The sequence below is a fragment of the Hemitrygon akajei genome, chromosome 9 (genome assembly GCF_048418815.1).
Source record: "Hemitrygon akajei chromosome 9, sHemAka1.3, whole genome shotgun sequence".
NCBI lineage: Eukaryota > Metazoa > Chordata > Chondrichthyes > Myliobatiformes > Dasyatidae > Hemitrygon > Hemitrygon akajei.
The window spans coordinates 166,321,453-166,336,346 of NC_133132.1; the positions used below are offsets into that span (position 1 = coordinate 166,321,453).

The following is a 14,894-nucleotide window of genomic DNA, read 5'->3' on the forward strand; positions in this document are numbered from 1 at the left end:
ACCAAAAAGAAGAAAAGGTATTTTTAAATACTATTAATCATACGGTCGGTTTTAAAGTACTGACCTCCACTTTGGGTTTTACGAATGCTGCATGACAACATCCCCATTTTGACTTCTTTTGCCATCGTGTCAGTTCCGTTGGATCACTTGCATCTACCAGGGAGGGTATCCTCAACGCGTTGAACTGCCAATCACATTTATCTAATTCATCAACTTGACTGAAAGCTGGAAGGTAAAAGCATAGTTTTAGTGAATATTTTACAAATTATTAAACAAATATCAACTTAAGTTAGAAGTTGAAATATCACAAACTACTCAAATGTGAAATAGTTATTTTAAAATGACATATTTTAAAACAGTTACAGTATTTGAATTAATAATAGTTGACATATATAAAATGTGTTGATTAGAACCATCATGTTTTGTGAGCAATAGTTACAATGTGTGCACTATGAAACACCAGATTAGACCATATACCTTAAATTGTATTATTGTAGGAAATTTTACAGTGAAATCCATTCATATGTTCCTGAACTTTTGCTAAAATGCAGACAACGACTTCAGGATTTCCATATTAAACTTCCCATATGTAAACATCAAAAAGGTAACAACAGTTTTGGAGTGTAATGTTCATAGTTCATAGTTCAAATTTGACAGTCTTTCTGCCATACATGAATACCCATGAATAAGGCAAATGCGATGTTAGCATTCACTTCAGGAGGGCTAGAATATAGAAGTAGGGATATAATGTTGAGACTTTATTAAGGACTGGTGAGGCCTCACTTGGAGTATTGTGAACAGTTTTGGGCCCCGTATCTAAGAAGGGATGTGCTGACATTGGAGGGAGTTCAATGGAGGTTCACAAAAATGATTCCAGGAATGAATGGCTTAGCATATGATGAGCATTTGATGGTTCTGGGCCAGTATTCACTAGAATTCCTTCATAAGACCCTAAGTCTATGAATGTTGCAGGACCTGCAGTGAGCACTTGGGGGCAGTACTGGCTCAGCACACTGACTCCAATGCCTCTCCTGGGTGGCTGTAAATAGGTGACACTGCAGCTTGAGAGCCAGTCCTCTCTACGAATGAGGCAACACAGCTCTGCCCGCCGTTTGCTAATGAATCAGTGAATCAAACTTCCAGCATTCCATATTAACAATGTCCAACGGGGTCATGTGATGACGAGAAAAGCGACTAACCCGATCTCCCGCTGTTAGACTGCACACCACCTTCGCGCACCTTCCTCCATCGCCTGTCTGATGCAGGCTGCAGCACAATCTGCACCAAGTCCAGCTCCTTCAGTTTCACCACCAACGACCAGCCCGCTGATGGGGTAGGTCTGCAGTACTTTTAAGTCTTTAACATCCAGGAGGGTCTTGCAAACGTAAAAAATACATTAAAAAAGGACAGTAACTCCTTAGGTTGACCCCCAAGAAGCTGCTGCAACCAAGTGTGCTGCCATTTTAGAGGAAATCTCTTGCCTCAAAATAAATGCATTGACTTTTTAGTTGTTCAAAATGTTCTGTCAAAGGTTGAATCTTGTTATGTATTATTTCAAATTTAAGATTATCGTTGGGACTACCTGGGATCTGCACAAAGTTGAGCTCTAAGTAAACCTGCGCCAATGAGGAAAAACATACTTTTAGATCTAGAGAGGGAAGCTGATGCGGAGTTGCTCACAGCATTTAAGGAGTGTCAAGATGAACACTTGAGTCCCTTAGGCAAAGGGGATTATGGATCAAATGCTGTGTGATGGCGTTGGTACCAAATGATGCCCACTGTTCAGATTCAGATTCATTTATTTATCACACATACATCGAAACATACTGTGAAATGCGTCAATTGCATTAACAACTAATACAACCTAATGGTGTGCTGGGGACACCCCATTAATGTCAGTACACATACTGACACCAACATAACATGCCCACTATGCTCGGCAGAACAACACAGAGCACAACAAACAACAAAGCAACAACAGCAAAATAAGTCACATTGTTGTGGAGAGTACAGACAGTCCATCAAACACAGGACAGACTGTCTCTGGCCCCCAACCTCCAATGGACTCGTGGGTTCGCAGATTTGCAGTCAAGGAGTCTTTGACTTCCCCAGTGGACTCACAAACTCATGATTTTGGCTGTTGGGCCTCGACTTCCAGATCAACCCTTTGGGCTTCGGTCTTAGGTATCAACCTCAGGACTCGCTGATAGTGATGAATGAGGACCTCAAACTCCCAAACTCCAGGCCTCGAGCTCTAGACTTGCTGATGATGAAGCTTGAACTCTAGGCCTCGAACTCTGGTGTCGCTGACTTGCATACTTAGGGGGTCACCGTCAACCATGCATTCTGCCTGTTCAGAACTATGATCCCCAAAACTCGCTGACAACTTGCTGCCTTGTGGGTTTGGTGGGGGGGGGGGGGGGTACTTGTCCTTGTCCTCCCTATCCTTCTAGAGGAGTGGCGCAGGAATCGGTGCTGGGTCCATTGTTGTTTGTCATCTGTGATCAACAATCTGGATCATAATCTGGTTAACTGGATCAGCAAATTTGCGGATGTCACGAGGATTGGTGATGTAGTGGACAGTGAGGAAAACCATCATGGCTTGCAGCGGGATTTGAAACAACTGTTAAAATGGCGCTGAAAATGGCAGATGGAGTTTAATATAGACCCTCCATGGTAGGTCCTACACAGTGAACTTACACAGTAGGGCATTGAGGAGAGTGGCAGAACAGGGGGATCTGAGAATACAGGTCCATAATTCATTGAAAGTAAATTTATCACAGATGGACAGGGTCATAAAGAAAGCTTTTGACACACTGACCTTCATAAAATTAATGTATTGAGTACAAGAAATGGGACGCTATCTTGAATTTGTATGAGACATTGGTGAGACCTGATTTAGAGTATTGTGTGCAGTTTTGGTCAGCTACTTACAGGAAAAATGTAAATAAAGTTGAAAAAATGCAGGGAAAATTTACAAGGATGTTGTCATGTATGGAGGAAAGATTGAATAGATTAGGATTTTATTCATTGGAACATGGAAGATTGAAAGGATATTTGATAGGGGTGTACAAAATAATGAGGAACATAGAAAGAGGAAATACAAGCAGGCTTTTTCCACTGAGGTTGGGTGGGACTACAACCAGGCGTCATGGTTAAGGGTGAAAAGTGAAAGGATTTAAGGGGAACATTACGGGAAAGTTCTTCTCTCAGAGGGTTGTGAGAGTGTGAAACGAGCTGTCAGCAGAAGGGGTGCATGCAAGCTCAATTTCAATGTTTAAGAGAAGTTTGGATAGATACATGGATGGTCAGGGTATGGAGGTCTATGGTCCCAGTGCAGGTCAATGGGAGTAGGCAGTTTAAATGGGTCAGCATGGACTAGATAAAGCAAAGTACCTGTTTGCGTGCTGTACCTTTCTATGATTCTATGACTAGCCCATCATGCAACAAATATTCTTTGTCACATGTCCCTGTGACCAGCCTTCGAACACGGTTGCGGTTTGGAGGCCTAGGCACTGGCCTGAGCTCTAACTCCCCCACATTCCTGTCCCTAAACCCCAACCTGACTCCAAACTCCCCTCTCTGTCCCCAAGACGGCATGGATTTGTTGGGCCGAGTGGCCTGGTTTCACGCTGTACTATATGTTTCCTGGCAACAAATCGGTGTATAATATTCAGCTCCAGAGGTACTCTGGTGAGATAGTATAAACCTGGTTTGGTGCATTGTCAGGGTTTGGTTGGTTGATCTTTCAATAGGTGTTCAGTGCTGGCAGGAATTGGCTGAAATTCCATTGACTCTCAGGGTAACAATAACTGCCAACAACTCACATCTGTGATTGCTAACCAGTGCTTCCTGCTAGAAAATATTTGTATGTCCAAGTGTACGTTGTTAAATAACCTCTTGAGAGAGGGCCAACTCACAGCATCAAAAAACACCTTTAAGAATGGTAGGAAGAATCGGATGTGAGTTCTAAAGGACATGCTCTGTTCTTCAATGCCCCTTCGCTTCGGAACAGTATCGGAAAGGTTCAGAATCAGGATCAGGTTTATTATCACTGACATATGTCATGAGATTTGTTGTTCTGCAGCAGCAGTACAGTGCAATACATAAAAAACTAAAAATTACAATAAGAAATATATTTTAAAAATTTAGTGCAAAAAGAGAGCAAAGCTAGTGAGGTGGTGTTCATGGTTTAATATCATCGCCAGGGGAGACTGATATATAGATAGATAGACAGATATACTTTATTGGTCCCAAAGGAAATTACAGTGTCACGGTAGCGGGGAGTGGCGATAAGCTCCCAGTATCTATTAAATACTCCCAATGGTGTGCGTCTCAACCTCTGACAACCAAGTCTAACTGCTGGACTTCACATGCGGTTTAGCTACAAAGCCTGGCAAAACTGTTTCTACTGACAGGAGAACGGGCAAAGGTGGGTTATTGACGTCTTAAAACCAATTGCTTCAGGCAGCTGGGGCTCGTCAGCCGTGGTTGGCAGCTCATCGAAGAGAAGGGAGACTCTGATCTTAAACATCCACTGCCTCGCAGCTATTCCCACTCATGAGGAAGGTTTCAGGAGTGAACGCCGAGGAAAACTCCGGAGCTGGAGTATCTAAGACGGATCTATGTTCATTTCAACTCCTGCAATGCCGCTGGTGCTAAACTGTGTCAGTCTCTGATGCTCTTTTGGATTCATCAGCTGCATGGGCAACAGCTTGGACTCCATATTGTATTGCCCTGGCTTGTGTATCATGTAGACAGATAGGACGCAACATCCGTGTTCAACCTCGACCAATGGAGGGAGGGCCTCAGTGTTCATGGGTGAGTTTATTGTCCGTTTAGGAATCTGATGGTGGAGGGGAAGAAGCCGTTCCTAAAGTATTGAGTGTGGCTCTTCAGTCTCCTGTATCTCCTCCCTGATGGTAGTAATGAGAACAGAGCACATCATGGGTTAACCATTTAGCCACTTAATTGGGGAGATGCTTCATCTCCTCTTAGAAGAAGAAGAAGAAATAACATGGAGGAAAAAGATTTGTGATTTCATTGAGGAAAAGTGCTGAAGAAAAATAGATATAATATAAAGCTTTATTTGTGCTGACTATCTGTTTTAAAAATGTTTGTTGAACCTCCCTCATTATCAGAACCATATTAAGTGACTACTTTGGAAAACAGTTTGAGTACAAGCCAGATGAGTCACTTCAACGTTTTAGAAAAATGAAAAAGCCTCAGCCTGTAACAGATTGTGAGCCTAAATCACAACCAAATGTAGTCAATTATCTACAGAATTTAAAACTGTATTCACGGCCAAAACATAGATCAGGAATCTCCTGTCTCTATTGGTTTGTGGTGGGTTGTCCTGCCTAGGAATGCGTACGAGTCCAGCCCCCATGTACAGTTGGAGCAGCATGGTAGCATAGTGGTTAGCACAATTCACAGTATCGGCGATCGAGGTTCAATTCCCACCGCTGCCCACAAACAATTTGTAAGTTCTTCCCATTTCCTCCAGGTGCTCCGGCTTCTTCCCACAATCCAAACCCGTACTTATCGGTAGGTTAATCCGTCATTGTAAATTGTCCCATGATTAGGCTAGGATTAAAATCGGGGGACTGCTGAATGTCGCAGCTCAAATAGCTAGAAGGGCCTGTTCTGCGTTGTATCTCAATAAATAAATAATAGATATTCACCAACATTGCCTGGTTGCACTAACCAGTCTGTTTCCATATAACAACACACACAAAATGCTGGTGGAACACAGCAGGCCAGGCAGCATCTAAAGGGGGAAGCGCTGTCAATGTTTCGGGCCGAGACCCTTCGTCAGGTCTCAGCCCAAAACATCGACAGCGCTTCTCCCTATAGATGCTGCCTGGCCTGCTGTGTTCCACCAGCATTTTGTGTGTGTTGTTGTTTGAATTCCAGCATCTGCAGATTTCCACGTGTTTGCTGTTTCCATATAGTTATTTCTGTCTAATTGCATACAAGGTTTGTTGATGTATGAAGTACATAGTTCTTGTTTTTGTTGTGCAGGCTGTAGAAACTATTTTGAATGTTGTCTTATCTTTATATGAGTCCCAATGAAGGGTCTCGGCCCAAAACATCAACTATTTATTCCTTACTATGTCTTCCTCCAGCATTTTGTGGGTGTTGCTGTGAATTTCCAGCATCTGTAGAATCTTTTGAATTTATGTCTTATCTTTATGGTATATTTTCCTAAATTTGATCAAAGTAATGAAAATATTAAGTATTAACTTTTCAATGCAGGGGTAGTGGTAGAGACATTTAGCGACATTTAAGAGACTCTGAGACACATAGATGAAAGAAAGAAAGAGGGCTGTGTAGATTAGAAGGAGTAGATTGATCTTAAGACCCTAGTTTGGCACTGACTAGATGGGCCAAAGGGCCTGTTTCCGTACTGTATTTTTCTATGACTCTAAAAGGTACATGGAGCATTTTGGCTGTCCATAATCACAGAGACAGGAGCACAAGTTCTCCAGCCAAGCCAGTGCAAACTCTTGACAGGTTAGTAGACAGAGGGGGTGGTGTTGCCCTATGTATAAGAAATAATATTAAATCATTAGAAAGGGATGACATAGGATTGGAATATGTAGAGCCTCTATGGGTCGAGTTAAGAAATTCCTAATGACAGTTGTATACAGGCCTCCAAACAGCAGCCGGGATGTGGATTTCAGATTGCAGCAGGAGATAGAAAAGGCGTGTCAGAAGGGCAAAGTCATGATAATCATTGGGGATTTTAGCATAAAAGTGGAATGGGAAAACCAGGCCAGTACTGGACCTCAAGAGAGCGAATTTGTAGAATGGCTAAGGGATGACTTTTTAGAACAGCTTGCTGTTGAGCCCACTAAGGGATCAGCTGTGCTGGATTGGGTGCTGTGCAATGATCCGGAGGTGATAAGAGAGCTTAAGGTTAAGGAACCCTGAGCGAACAGTTATCACAATATAATTGAGTTCACTTTGAAATTTGAGAAGAAGAAACTAAATTCCAATGTGTCGGTATTTCAGTGGAATAAAGGTAATTACAATGGTATGAGAGGAGAACTGGCCAAAGTTGACTGGAAAGGGACACTAGCAGGAAGGACAGCAGAGCAGCAATGGCTGGAGTTTCTGTGAAAAATGAGGGAAGTGCAAGACAGATATTTTCCAAACAAGAAGAAATTTTCGAATGGAAGAAGGACACTACCATGGCTGACAGGTGAAGTCAGAGCCAAAGTAAAAGCAAAAGAGAGGGCATACAAGGAAGTCAAAGCTAGTAGAAGACAGAGGATTGGGGAGCTTTTAAAAACTTGCAGAAGGAAACTAAGAAAGTCATTTGGAAGAAAAAGATGAATTATGAAAGGAAGCTGGTGACTAATATCAAAGAAGATACCAAAAGCTTTTATAAGTATATAAAGGGTTAGAGAGTTGAGGATAGATATAGGACCAATACAAAATGATGCTAGAGATATTGTAATGAGAGATGCAGAGATGGCAGAGGAACTGAATGCGTATTTTGCTTCAGTCTTCACAGTGGAAGAAATCTGCAGGATACTAGACATTTAAGAGTGTCAGGGAAGTGAAGTATGTGCAGTGAAAATTACAACTGAGGAGGTGCTCAGGAAGCTTAATGGTCTGAGGGTGGATAAATCTCCTGGACCAGATGGAATGCACCCTCGGGTTCTGAAGAAAGTAGCTGGAGAGATTGCAGAGGCATTAACAATGATCTTTCAAGAATCGATAGATTCTGGCAGTGTACCGGATGACTAGAAAATTGTAAATGTTATTCTGCTATTTCAAAAGGGTGGGAGGCAGCAGAAGGGAAACTATAGACCTGTTAGCCTGACAACAGTGATTGGGAAATTGTTGGAATCGATTGTTAGGGATGAGATTACTGAATACCTGGAAACACATGGCAAGATAGGCCAAAATCAGCATGGTTCCCTGAAAGGCAAATCCTGCCTGACCAACCTACTGCAATTTTTTGAGGAAATTACAAGTAGGATAGACAAAGAAGATGCAGTGGATGTGGTGTATTTGGATTTTCAGAAGGCCTTTGACAAGGTGCCGCACATGAGGCTGCTTAGCAAGATAAGAGCCCATGGAATTACAGGGGAGTTACTAGCATGGGTGGAGCATTGGCTGATCGGCAGAAAACAGAGAGTGGGAATAAAGGGATCCTATTCTAGCTGGCTGCCGGTTACCAGTGGAGTTCACAGGGGTCGGTGTTGGGACTGCTGCTTTTTATTATGTATGTCAATGATTTGGACTATGGGACTAATGGATTTGTGGCTAAATTTGCTGATGATACAAAGATAGGTGGAGGAGCGGATAGTGTTGTGAAAACAGAGAGCCTGTAGAGAGACTTAGATAGTTTAGGGGAATGGGCAAAGAAGTGGCAAATGAATACAATGTTGGAAAGTGTATGGTCATACACTTTGGTGGAAGAAATAAATGGGCAGACTATCACTTAGATGGGGAGATAATTCAAAAGGGAGAGATGCAAAGGGACTTGGGAGTCCTTGAGCAAAATACCCTAAACATTAACCTCCAGGTTGAGTCAGTGGTGAAGAAGGCAAATGTAATATTGGCATTCATTTCTGGAGGTATAGAATATAAGTGCAGGGATGTGATGTTGAGGCTCTGTAAGACACTTGTGAGACCACACTTGGAATATTGTGTGCAGTTTTGGGCTTCTTATTTTAGAAAGGATATACTGACATTGGGAGAGAGTTCAGAGAATATTCACAAGAATGATTTCAGGAATGAAAGTATTACCGTATGAGGAACGTCTGGCAGCTGTTAGGCTGTATTTGCTAGAGTTCAGGAGAATGAAGGGGAATCACATAGAAACATTCCAAATGTTAAGATGCCTGAACAGATTAGATATAGTAAAGTTATTTCCCACAATAGGGGAGTCTAGGACAAGAAGGCATGACTTCAGGATTGAAGGATGTCCATTTGGAACAGAGATGTAGAGAAATTACTTTAGTTAGAGAGTGGTAAATCTGTGGAATTTGTTGCTATGAGTGGCTGTGGAGGCCAAGTCATTGGGTGCATTTAAGACAAAGATAGATTCTTGATTAGCCAGGGCATTAAAGAGTATAGGCAGAAGGCAGGGCAGTGGGGATGACTGGAAGAATTCGATCAGCCCATGATTGAATGGCGGAGCAGACTTGATGGGCCGAATGGCCTACTTCTGCTCCTATATCTTATGGTCTAAACTCTACATCACCTGACTAGAAATGGTATGCAAAGGAGCACATATTTCATGATCATGAGTAGGAATGTTTAATTTTCAGGTGTGAATGTGAGCTGTGAAAATTCATCATTTCTTTCTGTACAGTTGCTTGGAAATAAACAACAGTGCCTCTTTCACCTCAGAGCGTTGTGGAAGTTTGGTACGGGTCCACCAAGTCCTAAGAACTTTCTACAGAGGCACAATTGAGAACATCCTGACTAACTGAATCACTGCCTTGTATGGGAACTCTACTTCCCTCAATCATAGGGCTCTGCAGAGAGTGGTGCGGACAGCCCAGCGCATCTGTAGTTGTGAACTTCCTACTATTAGGACATTTACAAAGACGTGTGTAAAAAGGGCCCGAAGGATCATTGGGGACCCGAGTCATCCCAACCACAAACTGTTCCAGCTGCTACCATCTAGGAAACGGTACTGCAGCATAAAAACCAGGACCAACAGGTCCGGGACAGCTTCTTCCACCAGGCCACCAGACTGCTTAATTCATGCTGACAGAACTGTATTTCTATGTTATATTGACTGTTCATATTTAAACATCTTGTTCCTGTCCTGTTGAACATACTATTTATTATAAATTACTATAAATTGCATATTGCACATTTAAGGTTTTTACTCCTCATGTATATGAAGGATATAGGTAATAAAGTCAATTCAATTCAAATCAGTAACGAGCCCCTTTCCTTAAGACCATAGGAGCAGAATTAGACCATTCAGTCCAAGCTCATTGCTTTTGCTCCACCATTCGATCATGGCTGATTGATTTTCCCTCTCAGACCCATTCTCCTGCCTTCCCTCCATAACCTTTGACACCCTGACTAATGAAGAACCGATCAACCTTTGCTTTAAATATACCCAGTGACCCGGCCTGCGCAGCTGCCTGTGGCAATTACCACCCTCTAACTAAAGTAGCAGACCCAACACCAACCCCAGCAGGACACTACTAGTCACCAACAATCAACCAGAAAAGCCCCCTTTATTCCCACTTTTTGCTTCTACCAATCAGCCAATCTTCCACCCATGCTAGTATCTTTCCTGTGATACCATGGGCCTTTACTAGCCTCAAGTGCAGCATCTTGTCAATGGACTTAAGAAAATCCAAGAAATTAACATCCACTGCTTGTCCTTTGTCTCAAAGTATCCCAACAGATCTGTCAGGCAAGATTATTCCTTAAGGAAACCTTGTTGACTTCTTTATTGTCTCTCTTCATGAAATCACATTCATCTAGAAGATATAGCCTTTGACATTAAAGTTCAGAGTTCAAAGGTAAATGTGTTATCAAAGTACATCTGTGTCACCATATGCTATCCTGAGTTCACTTTTTTTTGCAAGCAATTACAGTGGAACAAAGAAATACGATAAAATCAATGAAAAACTGCACACGTCAAAGACAATCAATGTGCTAAAAACAATAAGTGTCAATACAAGGAAAAAACAAAATAATAATAATAAAGAAATAAACAACAAATATTGAGAGCATCAGTTCCTTGAAAGTGAATCCATAGGTTGTTCAGTCTGTTCCAAGTTGGGTTGAGTGGAGTTATCCCCTGTGGTTCAAGAGCCTGATAGCTGAGGGGTAACAACTATTGCTGAACCTCGGGGTGACGTCCTGAGGCTCCTGTAGTGGCAACAGTTAGGGTGTGCATGGCCTGGATTGTGGGGGTTCTTGATGGTGGGAGGCTGCTTGTAGATGTGCTCGATGATGGAGAGGGCTTTACCTGTGGTGGATTGGGCTGTATCCACTACTTTTTGTTGGATTTTCCGTTCAAGGGCATTGGTGTTTGCACATCAGGCCGTGATGGAGCCAGTCAATGTGCTCTCCACTGCGCATCTATAGAAGTTTGTTGAAGTTTTAGGTGTCTTACTGAATCTTCCCAAACTTCTGAGAAAGTAGATGTCTTATACCCATAACCCCGATGAGCATGGTTGCCTGTTGATATCCTCAACTGAATATTATAGATGCTGATGGCGTACTAACGATGAAATATTACAGTCACACTGTAATATAAGAAAACTTACAGAGTTAATTTTGTGACTCTGGGTAGAAAGTATATTTGACATGCCAGATATCAAATATGTTTAGAGAGTTCAATGTGCCAGTTAAGATAGTAATTTGAACATCATTGCAATGAGTCATTTAATAATGGCTGTAATCTGTCTTTTCTATTAAAACAGAAGATTCTGGAATATATTTTCCATCGGTGAAAAAGAATCCAGAAAAATATTTACTCCGTTGCTCAGAATCAGTGAAAGATTGGCTGAGGAGACTGAAAAACGCTGGGAAAGTGTTGCTGTTGATCACCAGCTCGCACAGTGACTACTGCAGACTGCTCTGTGAGCACATTCTAGGGTGAGTACAGAAACCCAGCGTAGCCTAATGGCAAAGGACAACTTACTCAAATTGCGTTTATTGTCAAAGTGTGTGTACCAGATACAACCTTGAGATTCATCTCCTTACAGGCAGCCACAAAACAAAGAAACACAAAAGAATCTACGAAGAACCTCACATAGCAAAGACCGTCAAACATCCAATGTGCGCAAAAAACAAGTTGTGTGAACAACTAAAAAAGTAAATAAATACTGCACAGAACATAAACTGTAGAGTCCCTGAAAATGAGTCCACAGTTACTGAGACGCGTGCCGTTAGCTGCAGAGTCAGTTTAATGCTGAGCCTCGTAAAGCCTCACGGAGTGAGCTGAACATCGATTTGTATGTACTTCACCCTTGGCCTCGATTAACCTTTTTAATCTAGCTCCGTGCTTAAAACTGTTACTTGATTTACTTTTCCTTGTAGATCACTAAGCACTCCCTTCTTCATATTCCATTTTGTGGATGTTATTATTGAATACTTCACACATTTGCTTCTGCAGAGATCTCCAGATTTGAGTCTCCTCTCCCCTGCTTATAACTTCGGTACAGGGTTGTGACCCTGTCATCTTACAATGCAGTAAACATAAACAGGAGTGGATAGTTGAGCATACTAAACTAATGTGCTGAATTTTGATGAAATTGTATCTTCTTTATCATCCACCAGTGATCCATTGAACTCATCCCACCGTGCAGCCATACAGTTCAAGATGAGTCTAATTCAGGATGTGTTATGGCTAAAATTTGCAGGGCAATTAATATTCAGATTAATTTATTTATTACGGGGAAGCATGCAGTGAAATGTGTCGCTTGTATTAACAAGCAGGACAGCTTAAAGATGTGAACATAATGAGCAACGAAACAGCAACAGTAAAACAAACCTCTTTCCTCCCTCTCACACACCATCCACACAGACCCTCTTCCCTCACTCCCTCCCTCCCACACCATCCACACAGACCCTCTTCCCTCACTCCCTCCCTCCCACACACCATCCACACAGACACTCTTCCCTCACTCCCTCCCTCCCACACACCATCCACACAGACCCTCTTCCCTCACTCCCTCCCTCCCACACACCATCCACACAGACGCTCTTCCCTCACTCACTCCTTCCGTCCCACACACCATCCACAGACACTCTTCCCTCCCTCCCTCACACCCACACACCATCCACACAGACACTCTTCCCTCCCTCCCTCACACCCACGTACCCATCCACACAGACACTCTTCCCTCCTTCCCTCACACCCACACACCATCCACACAGACACTCTTCCCTCGCTCCCACACACCATCCACACAGACCCTCTTCCCTCCCTCCCTCACACCCACACACCATCCACACGGACACTCTTCCCTCCTTCCCTCACACCCACACACCATCCACACAGACCCTCTTCCTTCCCTCACTCCCACACACCCATCCACACAGACACTCTTCCCTTGCTCCCACACACCCATCCACACAGACACTCTTCCCTCCCTCACTCCCACACACCCATCCACACAGACACTCTTCCCTCCCTCACTCCCTCGCTCCCACACACCCATCCACACAGACACTCTTCCCTCCCTCCCACACACCCATCCACACTGAGACTCTTCCCTCCCTCACTCCCTCGCTCCCACACACCATCCACACAGACACTCTTCCCTCCCTCACTCCCTCGCTCCCACACACCATCCACACAGACACTCTTCCCTCCCTCACTCCCTCGCTCCCACACACCATCCACACAGACACTCTTCCCTCCCTCACTCCCTCGCTCCCACACACCATCCACACAGACACTCTTCCAAACCCACGACACTCCTTTGGGCCCCCAGCACTGACTAATTGTCTTTGTACTTAACCTCCAACAATATAGTCAATAATGGAATTTTCATTACAACTTCATTATTTCTGTTCATTTTACATTAAAAAAGACTTTTAAATTATGAAATATAATGCCATACTTTGAGTAGAACTTTACAACCTACAACTTTGTAGCCAATGTTGATAACAGAAAGTACTCTGCAGATGCTGGGGCTAAAGCAACGCGCACAACACGCTGGAGGAACTCAGCAGGTCGGGCAGCATCCGTGGAAACGAGCAGTCAACGTTTCGGGCTGAGACCCTTCGTCAGGACTGAAGAGGGAGGGGGCAGAGGCCCTATAAAGAAGGTGGTGGAGGGTGGGAAGGAGAATGCTGGTAGGTGCCAGGTGAAAAACCAGTAATGGATAAATCAAGGGGTGGGGGAGGGGAAGCAGGGAGGAGATAGGCAGGAAAGGTGGTGAAGGAATGTAAGGGGAAAGCACTATGGGTAGTAGAAGGAGACAGAACTATAAGGGAGGTGATAGGCAGCTGGAGGAGGAAGCAGAGTGAAACTGGGATGGGGAAAGGGAGGGTGAGGGAGTTACCAGAAGTTGGAGAATTCGATGTTCATGCCAAGGGGCTGGAGACTACCAAGGCAGTATATGAGTTGTTGCTCCTCCAACCTGAGTTTGGCCTCATCATGGCAGTAGAGGAGGCCATGTATGGACATATCCGGATAGGAATGTGAAGCAAAGTTGAAGTGGGTGGCAACCGGGAGACCCTGTCTATTGTGGCGGGCGGAGCGGAGGTGCTCGACGAAGCGGTCCCCAATCTGCATTGGGTCTCACCGATGTAGAGGATGCCGCACCAGGAGCTCTCACCGGCATCTCCTCCATTTCCTGCACTTCGGCCCTCACCCCATCCTCCCGTCACCACAACAGGGACAGAGTTCCCCTTGTCCTCATCTACCGCCCCACCAGCCTCCGGATCCAGCACATTATCCTCCGCAATTTCCGCCACCTTCAACTGGACCCCACCACTAAGCACATCTTTCCCTCTCTACCCCTCTCCGCTTTCTGCAGAGATTGTTCCCTCCACGACTCCCTGGTCCACACGTCCCTCCTCACAGAACTCCCACCTGGCACTTACCCCTGCAAGCGTAAGTGCTACACCTATCCATACACCTCCTCTCTTACCACCATTCAGGGCCCCAAACAGACCTTCCAGGTGAGGCAACACTTCACTTGTGAGTCTGTTGGGGTCACCTATTGCATACAGTGCTCTCAGTGCGGCCCCTTCTACATCGGTGAGACCCGATGCAGATTGGGGGACCGCTTCATCAAGCACCTCCGCTCCGAACGCCTCAACAGACAGGATCTCCCGGTTGCCACCCACTTCAACTCTGCTTCACATTCCCATTTGGATATGTCCATACATGGTCTCCTCTACTGCCATGATGAGGCCAAACTCAGGTTGGAGGAGCAACA

The 14,894-nt window shown here is 44.0% G+C and overlaps 1 protein-coding gene across 1 annotated transcript in view; it reads left to right on the top strand.

Moving 5' to 3' along the window:
* nt5dc1 (5'-nucleotidase domain containing 1) overlaps positions 1–14,894 on the top strand; it is a 611,704-nt gene that overhangs the window by 431,388 nt on the left and 165,422 nt on the right. Inside the window, exon 7 of the mRNA XM_073057433.1 lies at positions 11,421–11,595. Within this exon, the coding sequence (XP_072913534.1) occupies positions 11,421–11,595 (175 nt within the window). The remainder of the gene's footprint in view (positions 1–11,420; positions 11,596–14,894) is intronic.